Source organism: Centruroides vittatus, unplaced genomic scaffold, assembly GCF_030686945.1.
Source record: "Centruroides vittatus isolate TY-2023 unplaced genomic scaffold, ASM3068694v2 scaffold_576, whole genome shotgun sequence".
NCBI classification, from domain to species: Eukaryota; Metazoa; Arthropoda; class Arachnida; order Scorpiones; family Buthidae; genus Centruroides; species Centruroides vittatus.
In genome coordinates, this window is record NW_027122713.1 from 806,906 (window position 1) to 829,391 (window position 22,486).

A 22,486-nucleotide genomic window follows, 5' to 3' on the forward strand; every position below is an offset into this window, starting at 1 on the left:
TATTTAAAAGAATAGTTAGTTCTCCTATAATGAAGAAATTGGTCTAATTACCTCAAACCTGTTTTTTGTGCGATTTATTTTGTGTGATTTTTTGTGCGCGGTATATGAATTTCAATCAAATTGGTATACTGCACAAAAATAATTGCACATATAAAAAATCGCACAAAAAAAGACCGCACAAAAACAGGTTTGAGTGTATAAAGAACAATGTTTTATTTAAAAAATTCTTGGCAACATTTAATGAATGTAAGCATCATCTTGTTGAAGTTTTTCAACAAGAAAAAACTTGAAAATGCTGATTTTAATAATGTACAATAATTTTTTTAGAAGTATAATTTTATGGTAAAATAATTTGCCAATATTTAATACTAGCCAATAACATTATACAATATTTATGAAGTTCATATTAATGTTTACTAATAAAAATTAACATTGCATTTAATTGGGACATGTTATATGATCAATAATTTCATGCATGTGTTATTAGGAAGTCCTCAATATTTAGAGATATAGATCTACAATATTTCTATAGAGTGTATTACATATATTCTATAACTCAATGCTAATTATGTTTATATGGCCTTGATCTTTTCATTTATTAGGTCAGATATTCATATTAATAAAATTCAGGGTTATAAAAAGGTACAGTACATCTTACTCAAAATGAATGCATTCATGTTACTTGCATGTTTAATCAAAGTTATATCATTAATTTAACATTTTTTAAAATTAACTTAAAGAATTCTTTATATTTAATTAGCAAAATTTAACTTTGTATTGTTATAAAGATAATTAATTTATTTGTATTTATTTTTCAGTTTTTTTTCTCAGTCAATGGATTTACTAATATGCCTAATACCAGGTACCAAACAGGGTGTAACAGAACTTGATGTCATTGTTTGGTAAGTAGATAAATCTAATGAAGCTTAACAAATATTCGAAATGAATTTTCTTAATTGTGCGATTGAAAAGATAAGGATTTTTAAATCAACAATAATAATCCTTTGATTCATTGGTCAGAAAAACCAAAATAAGTTGTGATAAACATATTTATTGTAAGATGTAACAAAGTTTTTTGTGGTTGGTTCAATATTTTTACATTTAAATATTGTGTGAGTAGAAATATCTAAATTTTGTGTTAGAGAAACACTTCAGTTTGTTTGTAAATACTAAATGAAAATTTCCTGAATAAATTTAAAAAGTTTATTTAGCAAGAAAATAATTAAAAATCATGTCATCAGTATTGATAGATATTAAAGTTATATATTCCAAAGACTCTTTGGAATATTCTGTTTAGTAAGTATTACTGTGCAAAAAGTACACTAATTTATCTTTTTATGCATATTTATTTTGTTTAAAAATATAGTAAATTGTTATATATCAATGATAAAGTTTTAGGAAATGTGGAAGATATTTACTTAAAATATTAATTAATTTTTATTTTGTAGATTACTATTCTTAGATTCTGATATTAATACCTATATAAGTATATTTTTATATAAGTTATAGTCTGTTAATCATTCAGGTATTGAAATAATAATTACAGATTCTATATTTGTATCTCTTTTGCTAAAGATAAATCTCAAAATATTTAAACTCTGTTAGATCTGTTTATGTTCTATAGGGTAACATTGACTTTGTTACGGCCTTATTACAGTATTATTTCAAGGTTTGTTCATAGATTTGTACAAAACAGAGGTTGTAATGGAACTTTTGATATTAAATATTTGAAAGAAGTAAAGATAATTAGTTATTTATATTAAACAGTATTGTTTATATTATTTCAAATATATTGTGAATATTAACTAACATCTGAAAATATAATAGTTAATATTTTATATATATATATATATATTTTACATATGAAACTGAAACTGCCATCTACAAATATTCATCTGTGACTATTTCTAATTAAATTTTAATTTTAACAGATTAATTGTATATTTAAATAGAATAGACAGTATAGATTTATTGAAACTATTTATTTGAGATAAATTAGACAGAAACTAAGAAGAAATATGGATTATTTTAATTTTGGCATAGAGATTTGGTTAAGAAATTATTATGTGTTTTACAGAAACATTTGACAAAAATTGATTTTTTGATTATTGATTTTTCTGTATTGCTGTCTATTGTTGAGTAAACATAGGAAGTATAAAATAAATTTCTGATGTTGATGGTGGTGATCTATCGGATTATGTTAAATTTTCAATACTTACTTCAGTATTTTGAAAATAGATAAATTTTTTTTATTAAAGAAATGTTATATGGCTGTGAAAAATTTTGATTGTTAAATATTTAAAGATTGAATATTTTTGAGAAAATTCAACTGTTTAAATGCAGAATAAGAATAATTATAGGAAATAAATTAATTAGATTAACATGGAGTTAATAATTTTCCATAAATTTAAATGATAAGGAACAATTGTTTTAAGTAGAAAAATTATATGCTTGTACACTCAGTTATTCATTAGAACTATAAACTTTCACAAATTGTTTTATTAGAACTTAAAAATCCAACATTTAAGTTAAAATATTTTTTTCTTTTTTCGTCCATCTTTAGGAATTAGTATGATTAAAATATTACTTATGGATGTTATGTCCTCTAAAGATGATAAAATATTATGTGGAAGAAGTAGTTTGTATTGTTAATTTATATTTAAAAATATAGACATCTGCTGTTTTATTAATTAATTACAAATTGTTTGAAAACTAAAATGTATAAATTTCTTGTAAATATAAAACATATTATTTCTTATGGAAATGTAAGAATAAAATCTCATTATTTAATGAAGCATGGTCCACTGATTTTTTAAGATTTCTTAATGAATTAAGTCTTGATATCTCTATATAAAATTTTGGTAGAAGCATGCATATTATTATTTAATCTTGTCATTTTATCATTAGTATGCATAGTTGTACTAACTCAGGATCACTACATATTACTTAAATCTCTAATGCTAATGCTTTCTTTTTTCTGTTTTTATTAAAAATAAGAACTTTAAAAAAATGTTATTAACAGAATTAAAAAACAAGACCTGTAATATTAAGTTGGGTGAAAATGAGTTGATGTGGTTGCTTTGATGATATAGACAGAAACTAGTTTTTATGTCAAGAGCTGTTTGCTGATGATTGCTATGAATTGATTGACTGTGCATGAGTGTTGCTAGTCTCTGAATGAAAATATCCAACATGTTAAATATGCTTTTTGTCAAAGAGACTCCATTTGCATTTTGTCAAAAGGACTGACCTTGGTCCACTTTTTCATTGCAGGCAAATTTACTTTGATGCCAAAGGAGACCAGTTTGCTTTGATATCAACTTGTTTTCACCAAGCTTTATAAAGCAGTAATGAGCAACCTGCAGTCCACAACATTCTAATATGTGGTTCTCAGGGTTTTGGCAATGTAATTTTATTTTCCTGTTTTCAGTCTTGTGCCATTATGCCGTAATTAAGCTCATATTTGTGATGAAGAAAGTTCAAAGTAAACTTGACTGGTGAAAAGATGAGAATGAACTATATATTACTGTACTAGTTTGCATATTATTACCATATATTATTTTAGTATCTAGTGTACTGGCAGTTATGGAATATGTTGATACTTCACAGGCTTAAAGCTTTCAACTCAAGAAAAATGCATATGACTTGCTGAAAGTCACTTGTGGCTCACATTCAGAAAAGGTTGCTCATCTCTGTTTTAGTGCGTGTAATTTTCTTAATGATTAGATTGATAGATGTTGGAAGTAATGAGTTGAATGTTAAAATACTTTTTAAATACAGTATAATATTTCTTTGTAAAAAGGGCTGGCAGAATTACAGTTTAATAAAAAGTAAAAATACATTACAGATGGATACTACTCCAATCTTCTATGCTTGCCATGTCCAATCACCAGGAACAACTATTTCCATTGCAGAGAAAGGTTGTCTCTGCAATGGAAGTAGTTATTCCTGGTGATTGGACATGGCAAGCAGAGAAGATTGGAGTAGTATCCATCTGTAATGTATTTTTACGTTTTATTAAACAGTATAATACTTCATTTTATTAACTATAGCATAAAAAATATATATCTTAATGTAAAAAATAATTAAGTTTTCCAATTCTGTGATTAGAAGAATGCAAATGACAAAAAACCAATTTCTTTTTAAAGGATAATAAGTGATTTATTAGTTTATATTATACAACGAAAATTCTTTAATGCAGATAATTTATGCTAAATATTTGTAATATTATTCATAAATACTGCTAAATTAAGGGAAGCAAATTGCTCTTTATTAACACTAACATTTTTTGCTTTACTTGAGCCATCTTCAGCACATTGCAGTTGATTGTTAATAATAAATAAATAGCAATTTGGTTTTCTTAATCTAGTGGTATTTATGATTATATATTCAAAATAGTGCTATGTTTTATTTGTTTCTATAAGGTGTGTAATTATTAATTTATCTAGGAAGTTTTTCTTCACAACTCTCTCTGACTTCTGGATACAAAGAGAGTTTTGTCACATCTATTATAGATTTGTTTGTGCCCACAGTGGGGGTGACTGGTAGGGAAGGATGGCTCTTGACAATGTATATAGTTAATGCTACTACTTCCAGTTTATTTAATTTTTAGCCATTAAATTTATTAAAAGAAATACTTTTACTTTGAACATTAGGGAACTTAACTTGTTGAGAATCCTGAGTTATTTATTAAATTGGCAACTTTATCAGGACATAAAAGTAAAAGTTTTAAAACTACTGTATGTGTCAGCAGTTAAGATGTACTTTTTTTCTTGAAAAATACTGTCCAAAAATGGAGTGTGTTTTATATGTTGGCAAATATGATAATCAATATTTTCATATAGTTAAGAGTTTTAAACTTTCTATTAATAATTAAGAAATTAAAAGAATAATTATTTTCATTTCCCCATTGGTGATTTTTGTTTTGTTTTAGAGTAAATATTCTGCAAATACTTTAAACAAAACTAATTATATTACAACAGGCAATTATGTAAATAGATGCAACCTAATTTTTTTTTAACTAATTAAGATAAACATTGCATTACTTAAGTACAGGATTCATGTTTATAAGTTGAATCGTTTCAGAATAGAAATGACTCAGGAATAGTACATATATTCGAATAATATCTATGTTATTGTTTAAACAATGAAAGTTATTTTATTTATCATATATAATGTATTTATTTATAGTCTTACAAATAGATAAAATATTTACAATTTCATAAACTTGGTGTATTTATTGTCAAACATTAAGCAATTGGCTTTAAATATTTAAACTTCAAGCTTTGGTTTTATCATAAACACATTTGTTAATATATTTATATAACAAGTTAAATAAGAATAATACTAGTTGTTAATAACAGCAATATTTGTAAATGGCTTATATATTTATTTTAATTCCTATGAAATGAATATGTTTTTATTTAGCTGTTATATTTTTTTAATTAAAATAAAAATGGCTTATACTTTATCCTTATTTGATCATTTTTTTAGCAGCATTAAAAATATTGTAGCCATTTTTGTAAAGTACTGTTAATATCTTCATTTTTTCTAATGAGAGTTATTCAATATATCAATAGTTAATGTTTGATTAATTTAATTAATTTGGTATCTTAACAGTTACTGTTGTTGTAGTTTCATTTAGAGTATGTTTTTTCTAAAATATTTTAGAAAAGATTTAATGGCCACTGTGAGGGAAACATATGATTTCTAGTGGGAGAGATCTTGGCACAACTCATAAAAATCTACCATATCTACTGATGGCATGTATCTCCAGATGTGATAGAATGATGGTAATGTAACAGTTTGCCCCAGGAGGAAGGCTTTATGGCCAGGATAAGTAACCTGATTATTGATTTTCCACAATTTCCTCTTGTGAGAGGGGAAGGAAGCAGTTGAGCCCCAATATTGGGATCAAGAACTCGAGTTAAGGACCATGCCCAAAGTCATCAAGGTCCTGTGGAGGCTGGTGGAAATTGAGAACTGATCCCCATCAGGAGACAGCATCATTACATGATACCCACCGAGGAAAGGGGAAAAAAAACTTTAATGGCACTCATATTGATTAAAGGTGTTTTTTTTTTAGATTTTGAGATGTTAAAATTTTGATTATTCTTGTCATTTTAAACAGTAAAAGAAACTGGAAGGAAAAACTACTTTTTCTCACAAATCTTTAACCATTATATAATGTTGATTTAAAATAATTTGTGTACTGGAGAAGGGTATTAGTCCAAAATAATTTTACATTTAAATAAAGCTGAATACATTTTGAAGTAAAGGTTTATAAAACTCTGGAGGATAGTGTCTTCTGCAATGAGTTGCCAATAAATGAATAATAATTAAAACTAAATGCTGTAAGTTGCATTTAATGTAATTGGACAATAACATTAAGTAAAATAGTCTTCATATATCAACAATCAGCTATTGTTAATGTAAGTAATATCTTTTCAGAAATATTTAACTTCATTATGAATAAATTAAAAAGAAATAAAATTTTCTTATATCTTTAGATGTCAAATAAACATTTTATCAGATGATAAATGTTTTATAGTTAATCTGTCCTGTCTCCAGATTGAATTATACAATTAGACTGATAGTAATTTCTAGAGTACAAAGTTTCAAATAATAACAAAGAACAATACACATATTTCTGATAAATAACTTTTAAAAGTAAAGGTATCCATATTGTAGAACACGGCACTTCTACAACACAGTTTTTCTCTAACATGGATGGGAAATTGGAGAAATTTCTCATACAATGCAGTTCCTGGTTTTGCTCTAACATGGTTTGAGAATTTGGGAAAGCCTCCATACATAATTTCACAATATTTAAGTGTAAACTTTGTTGCTTGATATATTTTTTTTATTCAAGTAAGCATGCACACATGTCTCAAATTTGGCCATGGATTTTAGAAGATTGAAATTTTTAATTTGTTTTGTGCTTTTTGTTAGGTTTACTTTATAGAAAACTGATAGTAGAATGTTTTTCTTCTTATCCTAGCTTTCCTATCAACCAGGTGTCGTCGTCATTGCTTTCAGACTTTAGCCATTAAGACTGTCACTGTGCTTTGTTTTTGTAGATTAATCTTCATATTTAGTAAAGTTTATTTAAATTTATTTAAACATTTTTAGGTAAGTGTTATTAAACTTGTTTTAACCATAGGTAATCATTTGTAAAAATGACAAACGGAATATGGCAGTATCTCAGTACTCTAACTTGAATAATTCGGTATTCAAACACAAAATCTGGAAAAAATCACTCAGTACTTGACTGAACAAATGCAACTCTATAGAACGAATTTTCAATTAATAATATACTTTTATTTTTATTTTGTTAAGTATTAAAAATTTTTTATACTAAATTAAAAAAATGAAGACGTTGCTGATATTTCTGATCAAGTTCAACAAAATAGCTCAGAAGATAACTATTTTGTAAAAAGAAAATGCCCTCGTTTAACTAAAACTAATATTAATGTGTAATACAGTACTTTTACCTGTGGTTGTTAGTTAATTATTGATTGGAAATAAATTATCGATTGCTTTAATAAACATATTTCTCTTAGTAATGAAGAATAGTAGTATACTTTTTTTAACTATGGAACCTAACTCCATGTTTTGCACTAGTCCTTTGTTTCATACAGCATGGATTTGCATAACAAGGCACTTTTTTGGAATGTAACTACCATGTTATATGAGGAATACCTGTATAAGTGAATTTTCTCTCTTAATATAAGCATTTATAAAAAGAAAAGTTACTAATATTTTAATTTTGTATTAATATTCTTCAATTAGCCCAATATCCTGTCTGTTAATTAAAGATATATATATATATATATATATATGTGTGTGACTATTACAACCTTTATTTTGAAACTATTGGTAAATTTATTTATTTAAACATTTAGGTTTACTTTGCAGACAACAATTAATATTACGGTGAGTGATCGGTTAATGAACAAATTGGATAACGAACATTTTGTGAAAGATTTTTATGTTCAGACAACGAACACATGTTCGAATAATGAACACCTCAAAGAACAAACACAAGAGGAAGCAACATAAAATAGTGAATACCGATTGGTCTTCCCTTGTTTTCAGGCAACAATTCAAAACTTTTGGAGCATGGGATATGTCAACATCGACGCTCAACCCGGTCAGATAGTATTCCTCCAAACTTTGAAACTCTCCCTTGTAATTCCAGCCTTTTATTTTTCTGACAGAAACAATTCTTTTATAGTATTTGCGAGACTGTCGGGCGGGCAATCATTAAGTATTGTGTCGGTTTTTATTTCTGAGAGGTGAGAGTATAATAGCAAAGGTATAGTGTGCAGAAGATGTCTGATGTTGCTGGGCAGTATGGCTTGAACAGGTTTACAGTAGGCCGCAGTTCAATCTTATCTAAGAAAGATACAGTATAATCAAGATGATTCAAGCAGCTAAAGGAGTAACAAAAATTACATCTGAGAAATAAAGAACATTGAAGAGCTCATAACGGAACCTGAAACGGATCTGACGACAGAAGAACACCAAGAACTCTTAAATGTAGAACATCAAGAAACTCGACGAGATACGTTTTCTTCTGAAAAAGAGGATTAATGCTGATATTTGCTATTAAACATCTTTTAAAGAAGTAGGAAGATCTCAGAACAATGTCTTAGAATGGCATCCAAACCAGGTTGAGGTTAATAGGCTCAGTGATCTCTACAGTTACAATGCTATTAATTAATTCTGAAAAATCCTGAAGAAGAGAGAAAAGCAATTGACACTGGACAGATTCTTTAACTTCCACGAATGAAAAAAACATGACTAATAAAAATGCAAGACTGTGTATATATGTATTTTTATATATTACATATAAATAAACGTAGTAAGAAAGTATATGTTTTTTTATTTTTTGGGGTCTCCAGAACGAATTAATCAAATTCCCTTAAAAACCAATGGTAAATCGATAATCAGTTAACGAACAATTCGGATAGCGAACATAGTCTTGGAACGGATTGTGTTCATTAACCGATCACCCACTGTATATTGTTTATAATAATTATGTTAATAATGGCCAAATAATGGCTTTCAATTGTTATTGGTGTGTCTTGGATAATATTACTATGCTCTTTCAAAAGAGATAAAAAATATTGTTAGAAGATATAGATTACATTACACCAATGTTAGTGCAGTAACTAAATTTCATCTGGCTGATAACAAAGATGTAGCATTGTCACGACATTGTTAATATCAGTGTTGTCATATCATCATTCTTATGATGATATGACAACACTGATAATCAGTATGTGATGTTGACTTTAAATGTGCCTCTGAAAGCATGCATATCCAATTATATCTTATGTAGATACAGAGTTTTGCAAATTGGGAACATTACATTAATATTCTCATCGTTATTACATATTATTTTTAATTTGTATATATTGAGATGTGAAATGAAGGATTATACACCATAGGAGAAACTAGGAACTGTTGCTATTAGATGTATCAAGTAAGAGTTGGAGGAGAGTATTCACCAAAGAAGAGCATCTGTGATTTGTCACAAAAATCTGTTATCATAGGCTCTTACAATGTATAATCACTCATTTCATGATATGTAATAATTATTAATGCAGTATTTTCTGTGAAAATTGAAAAATGACTTTTTGGATGCCTCATGTATTTCTAAAACATTTTGATGATTTTTATTTTATAAAAAATATATCATAGCAATTGTATGCTTTAATTTTGCTATTTATACTTGCCATTAACATTAAAGTAAAATTCTTAAAATGTTTTCGAATAATAAAAATGTTGCAATATTAAAAATATTTAATATAAAGTGCTTTAAAAGTAAACTAAAAAATATTTTGATTCCTTTTCTAAACAAATACTTGTGTGACTAATTTAGGGCATTTTACTCTAACAAACGGAAGAAAAAATGCCATTCCTTAAACATAATGAAAATTACATTATTACTTTATCTAAATGTAGAAGACTAATCTAATTGGCTCATCTATGATCTATGTTAATTTAAAATTCCATTTTAAATTAACATAGATCATAGATGGGCAATCTGTAAAGAAGAAATGCATAAATTTTAATTAACTAGATATGCTCTGTTTATATAAATAGAGTCCGAATGGAGTGTAATGGAGCCAGGTTGGTTAAGAATGTGATATCATCCTCTTAGTAAGAAATTACATGAATAAAATCACATAAATTTCTGAAAAATTTCAAAAACAACCTTTAAAATCCAGAAAGAAAACTTCATATAATAAACTTTATTGAATTTTAACCCTGTCTTTAGATTGAATTTCTACTGAATAATCTGGATACATATAACAGATCCTGTAGAAGTGTGTTTAATAAAATGATGACAGTTTGTACATCATGCATTTGATGATAAGAATTTTCCTTCTGTTAAAAAAAAATGAAAAATAAAATAAATATTTATAGACATGTTTTTTTATGAAATGTAACAGATTTTAATTAAAGATAATTAAAAATATTTGCATCATTAATGGTGTACAAAGAGTATACAATGCATCCACATTTTTTAAATGGCTTAGCAGGAATTAAGAGAATGCATTTTAACATGTGGCTCTTTACCTCTTGATGTAAAGAAGAGGGTCATTTCTAAAATTCAAAAACAATAAATAAACAAATTATATATATATATTTATATACCTTCTGAGAAGTTATCGAGAAAGGATGTCACGGACATATTCGAGTATTATAACATAGAAAAATAAATTACTTATTGACTGAACGTCTACTGTCTACTGTTTTTTTAATTGGAAAGTGTCCAATTTTATGAATGTTTTACAGAGTACTGTAATTATTTAATTATTATTATTAATTAAGTCATATAAGATTAAGTCATGATACAATTTAAAATGATATTTTTTGCTTGATTTTTTTTCAAATATATTTATTGAGTGAATAGGAAAGAAATTAATGAGTTAACTTCTCATCATTAAATAATTATATTTTGGAACTGTTTTTTTGTTTTTTTTTTAAGGATAAAATTTTACTTTTGCTAAACACACCAGACAAATTGAATCTGATTATATTAAAGCTTAACATATTTTACTTCTCTTAATCTAAGCCAGGCTGTAAGGATAAATAAATTTCTGACAAATATCCAGCTATTTTTGAAGTGCAAACATCTTTTAATAGTCAAACAATTATATAAAAATAACTCTAAGCAATTGTTAACCTTCGGCAGTCACAGGGCAACTTGTTTGAGGTTAGGAGGTCTTGGGATCGAATCCAAGTTTAATTCTTTGTCTCGTTTCCAGTATGACTGTGAGTGGTGGTGTCTGTTTAAACAAGTGTAATATTTTTCTTAGAAGAGATGTTATTTATATGAAACTATTTGAAAAGCGATCTAAGTTCGAGTTGATTCATCAAATTTTATTGTATTGAGTTCTGAATATGGTGTAGTGTTTATATATATATATATATATATTATATATATCTTTCTCTGTGTATGTTTGTGTATGGTTTTCAGTGAGTCATCTAAATAATAATAATAATAAAGCAGAATTCTGTCACACATATTTGCTTTGACCTTGAGTATGTGTCAATATTTATTAATTAGTTATTAAAAATATAATGAAAGATGTAGATCTTTATGTAATATAATTGCATTGTGATGTTGAAATGTTTGTATCTTTTATTTTAATAGTTTATAGCAATATCATTTGTAGAATGATTCAGAAAGTATAATTACTTAAATCAGTTCTATTGCTGTAAATTGTACTTATTTTCAGTTTTTGAAAATTGCTGTTTGTTATATTTTGATTTTGTGATTATTTCTGGCTTCCTGGTTATAATCTTTGTGTAAAAACTATAAAATTCAATACAAAGTTCACTTTTTTTAATATTTTGACGAGTTATTGTCTTTTTCTTCTAGTTCAGTGTTTCACAACGAAGGCGATATTGCCCCCGTTGAGAAACACTGTGGGCATTTTTCCATGTTGGGGTAATTAGTAACAATTTATATTTTGGGGGGCAAAAATTTATTTTCTGGGCAATATAGGAAAACATTATATTAAGAATAATTAGGCATTTTATTCATTATATCGTACAATAATTAAACAAATAACATTATACTAGTACATAAATGTTTAATTTTTTACAAAGTATATAATTATCAAATAAACTAATAAACCCAACAAAATTTTTTTCGAACTGAAGGGGGCATATTAACTACATAACGGTTTTATTGAAGGGGACAATTCATTAGAGGTTGAGAAATGCTGTTCTAGTTAAAACTTTAATATATAATATATTATGTGTAAAAAAGATATAAAATTATTTATTTTCACTTTTCTGAAATAATCTTATAACACTGAATCACATTTTAAAAATAATAAATTCAAAACACAAAACAGCTAATGAAAGTAAGCTTTTTAATTTACTTTTTCATTTAATTTGATAGACCAAATTTGTTGTGATATTCAAAAACAAGTTCAAAATTCAGGAAGAAATATATATTTTACAAAAAATCGCAATGAAAACAATTATTAATTAAAATTTGAAATCATTTCTTTTTTCAGTTATAGGAACACAGTTAAAACATTAGCAGAGTCAGTCAGGATAAATTTGATCTGTATCTTCAGATACAAATTAGAAATTGTTCTATTTGTCATTACATTTCGGTTTTAATTTGTAGATATTTGTTTATTTTTGATTTTATTATATTTATTTATATTACATTTCGGTTTTAATTTGTAGATATTTGTTTATTTTTGATTTTTTTATATTTTTTGATTTATGCAGCATAACTTTCATTGCTTTTATATCAAAATTGTCATACCAATCAATGAATCAAGCAAATATTTTTGAAATTAAATACAATCTACCATCTTAGTGTAGTCTGATGATAAATATAAATGAGCAATTACTGCCAGGCTGCAATTTTTCATCATACTTTAAAAATTATGTGACTTCCAATCCAGACTGGAAGTTTGTATATACCGTATATTCCGGCGTATAAGATGACCCCAACCTTTACAGTTAAAATATAGAGTTTGGGATATACTCGCCCTATAAGACAACCCCTGACTTTTGAGAAGATTTACCTGGGTTAAAAAGTAGTCTTATATGCCGGAATATACGGTAGTTAATCAGACTTCCGGCCACTAAGCTTTTCCTATCTGGTCTTAATTTTCATCTGTCTAACTTTGTTCTCGAGAGTGAGGAAGGGCAAGCAGACAGACGGATGACTGTAGATCTTCATTTTAAAATTGCACCCCAGTGGTGATTAAAACTGTTTGATAGAATAAATTGATTCTTGAAAATATATTTTTTAAGCATAAATGTGCTGAGAACTGAATTTATTTTAAGTGACTGCACAGAAATATTGAATTGATTTATCACTTCATGTGAATTATTATATAAATCTTACATTTTTTAGTTAGTTTAATACATTAAGTATTACTGGTAAAATTTGTAGTTAAATTTGACATTAACAGTAGATATATTTGTGTAAAACGTTAAAAAGGAAAAAAAAAAAAAAAAACTGTATTAATTTTATCAAATACATTACTAAAACTTGAAAGTGTATTTTAAATATTATCATTGTCAGAATAAACAGGTTATCTTTTTAAATTAGAATATGGAAATAATATACAAGGTTAGTCAAAATGATGTTGACAACTTTGACATTTTGTTTTAAATTAACTGAATAGCTTGTGACAAAAAATGTTGTCATACAGAAGCATAAATATCAGTTTTTTCAGTATAGGCTCCATGTGTAACCTCTATGTACCAATGGAAGAATTTGCAGCATAAGTGTGACTATCTTATTGACCTGTACAAGATTAGTGGAGCCTGTATTGAAGGATTGTAAGACATTGTTAAAAGCTTTGAAATCTGTGTTTTTACTTTTGTCACAACATTAGAAGTAAATTGTGAAAGTTGTTAATAATAAGTGTCTCAAACATGTGTATTGAATAAATGAAAACAGTTCTAGCCTCTTCTAGCAGTAATGTTTTTTTTTTATCAAATGTTTTCAGCTGACTGGGCAACCATCATCAGGATTGAACCAATAACAAATCAGAATGTGGAATACAACAATTGCATAATTTTCAAATTTAAATTTGAATTCTATATTCCATTCTATATTCAATTTGTCGTTGATTTGATCCCGACGATGTCTGCCCATTCAGCCAAAAACATTTGGTAAATAAAATATTACTGTTGGAATAGGCTAGAACTGTTTTCATTTGTGAAAATTGTTGTTAATTTGTTTAACTTTACTTTCAGATAAATTAAACAGTTTATATATTCATTTCTATTTAAAATTTCAAATAATTCTTATGATTTATAACAAACAACTAAAAAATATATATTTTTTTGAATATGAAACTAAAACACTTCAATAAAATTAAAGTAAATTTTACTAGTCACAGTTGAGTTAATAATAAATTTGTAATAATGTTGATTTAAGTAGCATTCTCTTAAAAATTGTAAAAAAAACCTACAAATTATAGATATTTTAAAAATGCAACATTTTCTTTTGACTCCTTAATTAAAAAGCTAAAAAGAACTGTTTCTAGAAAGCTAAGCACTTAAGAGGATATAAGCCCTCTCCTGCAAATCCCAAAATGTCAGCTATTTTAAAAAAGCTTGTAGAACATTTCATGTAAAAAAGAATTAGCTTCCAGAGGTTCTAAAGATTAACTGACATTTTGGAACTGTAAGAATGAGGACTAAATACTTTCAGAAGTACTTAATAAACTAAACATTCTTGACTTCTAGAAAAATGACTATTAGTTTTTAACATTTAAAAACTAATTTTCTTAAGATTTTCAGAGATTTTTAAAGGCAGAAATGAAGTTATCATCATCAATAATTCTTCAAAATTTTTTTTGTTTAAAAAAAAATGTCATATGAGCAATCCTCTCTTGATCAGAAATATGTTATTAAGTATAAAGGCAGCTCCATATATTATTTGCTGAATGTCGGACGGTATTGACCAAATGTTTGCATTTGGTCAATACCGTCCAACATTCAGCAAATAATATATCAGTCAACAAGTAAATTATTCGCACTGCTCAGTATTGACCAAATGTTTGCATTTGGTCAATACCGTCCAACATTCAGCAAATAATATATCAGTCAACAAGTAAATTATTCGCACTGCTCAGTATTGACCAAATGTTTGCATTTGGTCAATACTGAGCAGTGCGAATAATTTACTTGTTGACTGATATTCAGTATTTGCTGTTTCCTACTATTAGTTGGTATAGTGCCGAATCAAAGGAGATGAATAGGCAATTATTTGTCAATTGGTAAATGTGGAGTTGCCTTAACAGTCTATTTTATTTATATTAAATGTGTTCAACATTGATAATATTGGCAATCATTAGTAATTAATAATCATAATACATATATTAGTAATCATTAAAATTAATCAGTAACCTTAAAATATTAGTAATCATTGAAATTAGTTTTATGGAATATTCATGAATATATAACTGAATATGTTAACTTGAATGGTGCTTTTATGGATGCATGTACAATATATATATAAATTTTAATAAATGAAATGACCAATACTAAAATTTTATATTCTCACTTACAAACTTATGACACCAAATATACTACTCTGTACATATGAAATTGTACTGTCTTTTGTACTGTCTTTTAATGTATTCTTTTTTCATTTAAGGAAGACATTGTGAAATGTCAAAAGTACTTGTTTAATTCATCAAATGAAAGATTCCAAAAGACAGTGCAATTTCATACACCCAGTACTAAATATGAGTATGCTGAAAATTAAAATTAAACAGTTTAAATTCAGGCATTCTGTATAGAAGCTGAAATCTAATTTGGACTGAAAATATTTATAATAAAAATTTTGGCTACCTGAAAAGCAGTTTGTTTCCATTTCTTACAAGTTTTACCAAGTTTCATTCAATTTGAAGATCATAATATTAGCATAATATTATCGAACTTCCGGTCAACTTCTTTCCCCGCATAGCGCAAATTTTCAGATATCCTGTGTAAATCTGATAAAATAAATTCCTGCGCAAATCGCATAAAAACTGGATCTATGTTGCATTGATTTGTCACATAGAAGATAGCATCTCCAGGAGAAAAAAAACTGTATAATAGTATTTATGCAACTACTGTGAAAATAACACAGTAGTTGCATAGAATATTTCTAGCATAATTAATAATAGTTCATATTCTTTTTAATCAGCTACTGATCACTGTTGAATAGGATCTTTATTGCTAAATGGGCAGTTTTCTTTATGAATTTCTTAGTGTGATAATGAATTACTTAAAACTGTCAAACTGTAAAATTTTAAGATAAAGTTTAATATTTTGTTAAATGTTATATGTTTATGCCCTATTTACTGTTACATTAATCATAATTTCTGTTGAATATGATTAGAATATAGTTCAATGAACCTCTTACGTACAATCAAATTTTTACCATTTCTATTATTGTAATTGGATGTATGGCCTATTATTTATGAAAAAGTCAATAAAATTACCAAAATAAATATAAATATACACATCATGATGCATTTTATTGCATAACACTTCTGTTTCATGCTCTACTTTTTTAAATTGTCAATTCTGTTGACAAGGCTCATTAAAATAATTTAAACTTTTCTCAGAAATTCTCTCTTAGTAGAGCAGAATTAATCAATAATGGTTACTTAAAATTAACTAATATATTATAAATTGTGATTTTTAAAATTTAAAGCAAAAAAGATGAATAACAATTGTTTTGCACAGATAAAAATTCTGCAAATAGTAAAAATGAGTTGTATTATTTTTGTTTAGTTCTTTATTAAGAGCAATGGTACAGCTAGAGGGATTCAAGGAAGCAGTTGTACACCTTGCTACTAATACCTATTTTTTTATATGTAAATGTAAAATTAAACTATAGCCAGTTGCCACATAAGTATAAATTGAAACTGTACAACCCCTAGTTTTCGAATATTTAGTAACGTAATAAAATATGATTTTTCTCCTTTTACATTTGTATGAAACTAATGACTCAAACCTGTATATGATTTGTTCAGAGATTTTATGTAATTATTATTTATGTACTAGATTCCATTGCTATAAACTGATCCTATACAATAACACACGTAACACACAATTTGTGTATATGCCAAACAAATTGCTGAATTATTTGTCTATAATATGGCTATGTAATTAATACCGTATTTTACGGACTATAAGATGCACTTTTTTCTTCGAAAAATTGCCTCCAAAATTCAGGTGTGTCTTATAGTCCGTAGTGTCTTATAGGTATTTTTTTTTTTTAAATTGTTTAAAAATTAAGGTGCGTCTTATAGTCCGTAAAATACAGTATTAGCAGTATTATAGCCTGATAATTCAGCAATTTGTTTGGCATTGGGTTTTTGAGTTGATATCAGTGTAATTTGTGTATTTTTGCATTGCAGTTTTATACAACATTTAATGCTATTAAATTTTTCTAGTTGCAACCTCTCTTGCTAAATTTTTGCCTCTGCTACAGATTACTAAGTGTAGCTTTAGAGACGATCACTTTCAGTTAACTTAGTGGTAAACAGCCACCTAACAAGAATGATTATTGCAAAGAACAGGAGACCTGTGATCAGATTTAGACTTTCCAGGAATCTATGATCTGTATTTTTACATAAACAAAACAAAACAAAAAATAGGATAAGGATGAAACTGCTTGATTCAGGTAGTCAAAGGCAGTAGTGTAGAAAAAATATTTGATGCCCAAAATAAAAAATTTTTCTTGATGTATTTATATCATTTCTCAAGTTATTTTTACCAAACTATTTTCCCAAGTAAGTATTAATGATTTAATAAATAAAATATTGGTATGACCAGGGCCATATTGATCATACTCACATGATGCCAGTATTCAAAGATTTTTAACTTTCTTCTGTAACGTTCAATTTGCATTTAAAGTAAAATTGACCTGATTATAAGCTGGAAATGTTTTTTGAATAAAACTTTGATTACCTGAACCAAACAGTTTTACCTTTATTACATTTTATACCTTGGTGCTAATTTGTATGCTTTTATAATGAGAATAAACACCTGTACAGTGGTACCTTGGTACTCGAACATAATCCATTCCAGAAAGAGGTTCGAGTACCAATATGTTCGAACTCCAAATCATTTTTTCCCATTACAAATAATGTAAAATAGATTAATGCGTTCCAATCCCCAGTTGATTCGCTAGTATGTTTTTTTATTGTTTCTTTATTCTTTAAAATAGTCGATATCGTCGACTTAGCCATAGAATATTTGACAGCAAGATCCGAAACACGCACTCCATTTTCGTGTTTAGCAATGATTTCTTTTTTCAGTTCGATTGTTGTTCTCACTGTTTTCCTTTTCACTTGACCACTTTCACTTTTATTCTTCTTGGGACCCATGTTTAAGGGCTAATAAATCAAAAGAAAAGGATGCTAATTCAAAAAATATAGCACAGCGTAAGTTAATGTGCATGTGTAAGTAAATGTGTAAACAATGACTGTCTCGTAAAGACCAACAACTGCCGTATTATCGGGCTAGCAAATGGCTATAGTAATATAAATAATTTAAGATAATTTGGTACTAGAGTTAGGCGTTAAGCGCCATCTCTTGCTAAATTTAATAATTGGAATTTTAATTAAATAATTTAAATAAATTTAGGCCTAACTGGACTGTCTCGTAACTGACGCCGCCGCCGTGGCGTCGGCGTCGGCGTCGACTTGGCGGGCTTTCCCGTTCGAGTACCAAAATTTTGTTCGGGAACAGGGGCATTATTTTTCGAAATTTTTGGTCGAGTACCGATTTGTTCGGGCTCCGAAACGTTCGACTACCGAGGTATGACTGTATATACATATAGATAATGGAAAAGTATAATATATATGTAGATATTCTTTGAGTGTTATGATTTTAAATTGTTTCCATCATGCTTGCATTTTTAAGAATTATTTAAAATACACTTTTGATTCAGTTTTATTTTATAAATTTAATTATAATTTTATATGGAATTCACATATTTCTATTTCATGTAAAGTAGAATGTGCTGATGATAATAATAAGATTGGTTTTATAGCTTTGTTTTTGTTAAGTAATTATTTTGTTTTAAAATTTGTTTCATCCTGTGAGCACCAAGAAGGCTTTTTATTATATCCTTCGTATGTCCGGTCAGGTGGAGAGGGACAAGGCATGACATATCCAGGTCAACCATCTCCTGAAAATTTCCGAGCCACTTCTTAATTAATTGATTAACCTAGTAAAAAAGATTTGTCTTCAGACCTCTTTTTTTCTTTTTGGAAAATTGCTTTTTAAAGCAAGCTTTACCTTTTGGTGAATATGGACAACTTTCACTAAATCTTGCAGGTAATCCTATTTCCTCTTCTTTCAAACTAATTCAGGAAGAGATTACCTACATCTGTTCTTATGTAATTCTTGAAGTAATTTTAAAAACTTACTAGTTTTTAACTTAGTCCTTGTGCATTCTCATCATATTAGGGGATGGTTAGTATGTTTCAAGGTCAAGGAAAGTGTTTTTTGTGGTTTCTTAAATGAGGAAGATAAATTACTTTTGGAATAGTTTTTGATAATTTTTCTTACATCCTCACCAACATTATTTTATTTTAACAGGTATATGATAGATACTTCATACTTTAAGTGTGAAGTATGGCCTGTATAAGATGGCAATAAAGATAAGTTATCTTGAATATTAATTAATTTCATCTTGACTTTATTTTTTTTATCTTTATAGATTCCATAGAGCAAATTTCCGTTTTTTAAATACATTTTTATGAGTAGAGGGAAGAGAAGAGTAGAATTACATCATAGTGTTACATTTGTTTCATATTAAAACAGTTTTTTTTTCTCCGGGAGATGCTATCTTCTCTGTGACAAATCAATGCAACATAGATCCAGTTTTTATGCGATTTGCGCAGGAATTTATTTTATCAGATTTACACAGGATATCCGAAAATTTGCGCTATGCGGGGGGAGAAGTTAACCGGAAGTTCGATAATTACGCAATTTCTGGAGATTAACCTGTAGATCGCTTGTTTGGATGAAGAAAATACTTGACTAGAACACGATATCCTCTTAATTTAAATGAGAAACGGCTCGTTTTTCAGCGTAAATCGACCCTTCTAACACTTGTTAATATGCCTTTTTTTTTGTTCTGGACTGCTTTTTAACATGGTTTCGGTTGCCATACAGGTTTATTTACGTGCAGAAATCACTTTTTTGCTGCTCTTAAACGGATTCATTAAGATGCAGGGGATATGTTTCGCATACATAAACATATATCAAAGTGCAGAAATTACGCTTAAAATTCTAATACTACAGAAATTTCAATATCTACAAGTAATTTCTTCATTTTAGTAAATCTTTAACGCTCTTATCTATTCGGTAAGGTGTGATTAATGTTCTTGAAAGTTAACCAAAATGCTAAAAGATCATTTAATATCCTTACAAATGGTGACACTGCATTTATTACCCTCACGATTTCATTAAAGTACAGGGGGTCAGTAATATAAATGTTTAATTTAAAAGTATAGTAGGAAGCTCTATACCTTATTAGAAACTCGAATGTGGTTTCTTGCTGTCGGACAGAACGTCATGTTGAGTAATTTAGTCATAATTTCACTCAAACGGCTGTATAATTAAAAGTTTAAGTCACGCATAATTATAGAAACACGTCGTGGAAGCTCTTTTTTTTTTTCTTTCCCTTATGAAATATAAGCTTTTCCTGCCGCTAGTGAATTTTATAAGCAATTTGTTTACACAATTTTCAGCTAATGACTGACTTAATTAATGGGTACACGATTCTCTATCCGTGTAATTTTCGTCATACCATTTAACAGTAATAAGAGATGAATGCCACGTGGTACTTTAACTTATTATCGGTATGGCGTCACCAGAGTCGAATAACTGGCGCCATTTTTTGTTCGAAAGGAGCGTTTTTCTGTTTTAATTCTTGTAGACAATGCTATAATTGAGCTTCGAATTACCTTCGTCATGTGTTTTTATCAGGATTACATTTACAAAAGTTAAAGAAAGAGGAGAAGAAAAAAATTTGGCTGCGATCGGAAACCAGGGCAGGAGCAGTAAGGAATAGACGATGACTCAGCGGGAGTCATCAGTTGAGTCACTTGTCAAGTGCATTTTGTTGTGATACTCGATGGAGAACGACTTCATAAAATTGGCTACCTGTTAATCCCACAGAAAGTCGTAATTTTCATCATTACTAACAACCGGTCTATATAAAAAAAAGGGAGCATCGACGACGAACGACGTAGTGATTGATAATCGGAGCTCACGTCTAGGAGGCCCCTTGATTGATTATATTGAATTACTTAAGGAGATGGTTGCACGCATCTATAAACATTCGATTAAAGTCTCTGTCTTTATCCATCTTGGCTCGAAGATGTCATTGTTGTACCGATCATTCAACCTTTCAACCTTGACTAATGACTTCTGGTTGCAATGAACGGTAGCTTGCTATTGTCATTAATAAAAAAATGATTTTGAACCAGAACTGTGGTGTGTCGCACGATTTCTATTTATTCGATGACCGCATTGCCATCAATTCTGCTTTCTCACCTGGACTAAGTGAGTTACGCTCGACTGACCGGTGGTTTAGTTCTTAATACTGCCGTTTGGGGAGCGAGTCGCGCTGTAATTCCTTCACTGGCTCATTCGAGTGTTGGAGTAACCGAGCAGCACTACTTCCGACCGTCTTGCGTATCTTCCCACGCTACTAATATGTGATCGCTTCTGCATGGCTAAGGTGGCAAACGCCATATCGGAACAAGGTAAGGTTATATCGAGAAAAGATTTTTATAACTACTTAGTTAAAGACACATGAAAAGATGTCCCCTTCCGTCTGTTCCCATTCAACTCCCGCTGGAACTACCCATTGTTATTTTAGGAGGGAAGAGGAAGGAAGGGGAATCTTTTCGTCTCCCGTTCAAGGAACATATGTGGAAGCAAGAAGTATAGGAAGCGCTCCACATTGTACAGATGGCTCGGGTGCAGACGTTGACACCAGGACAAGCCCATTTGGATAGTGTTTTCAAGGTCGGACCTTATTTGGGATGGTGTTGAGATCGTGTAATTATTCTATTTTTTAAGAGTTTCGATGCCGGTTCATTTTAGAGGCTTGTCATTATCTTAATCCCGATTAAAATCGAGTGCAGATGGAAAAAAAGGTATGTTTGTATTTCGCACTGGACTTGAACCTGTAGCAAGTTCAATAACCGAGTGTAATGGTCACTTACCCTATAGCTCGGAACCACTAACGTGTTCCCTCAAAACTCGCTCGGTTAACGAAACTTTCTTATCAAAGATAGTTTTTCTTTTCTTTTTTTTAATCTATAAACTGTAAGTTATCATTCGACCTTCGTGTCCCCTCTCTCTCTCTCGCGTTCGGTTTTCTAGCCACCTGTTTTCGTGACTACTTTCTATCACGATCGTGCGGCATTTGAGTCATGAGTCGCGTGTTGAAAGGGCT

General features: G+C 28.6%; 1 protein-coding gene across 2 annotated transcripts in view; it reads left to right on the top strand.

Annotated features, from left to right (window-relative positions):
• The first annotated feature begins 787 nt into the window (after window positions 1-787).
• The window catches only part of LOC136989515 (uncharacterized), a 127,456-nt gene continuing 105,757 nt past the window's right edge, over window positions 788-22,486 (top strand). Inside the window, exon 1 of one of the 2 annotated variants that reach the window (XM_067287701.1) lies at window positions 788-902. In XM_067287701.1, the coding sequence (XP_067143802.1) occupies window positions 890-902 (13 nt within the window). In that variant the 5' untranslated portion in view covers window positions 788-889. Of the gene's footprint in view, window positions 903-21,027; window positions 21,789-22,486 lie in introns of those variants that run through there. The other variant, XM_067287700.1, reaches the window with a different exon arrangement.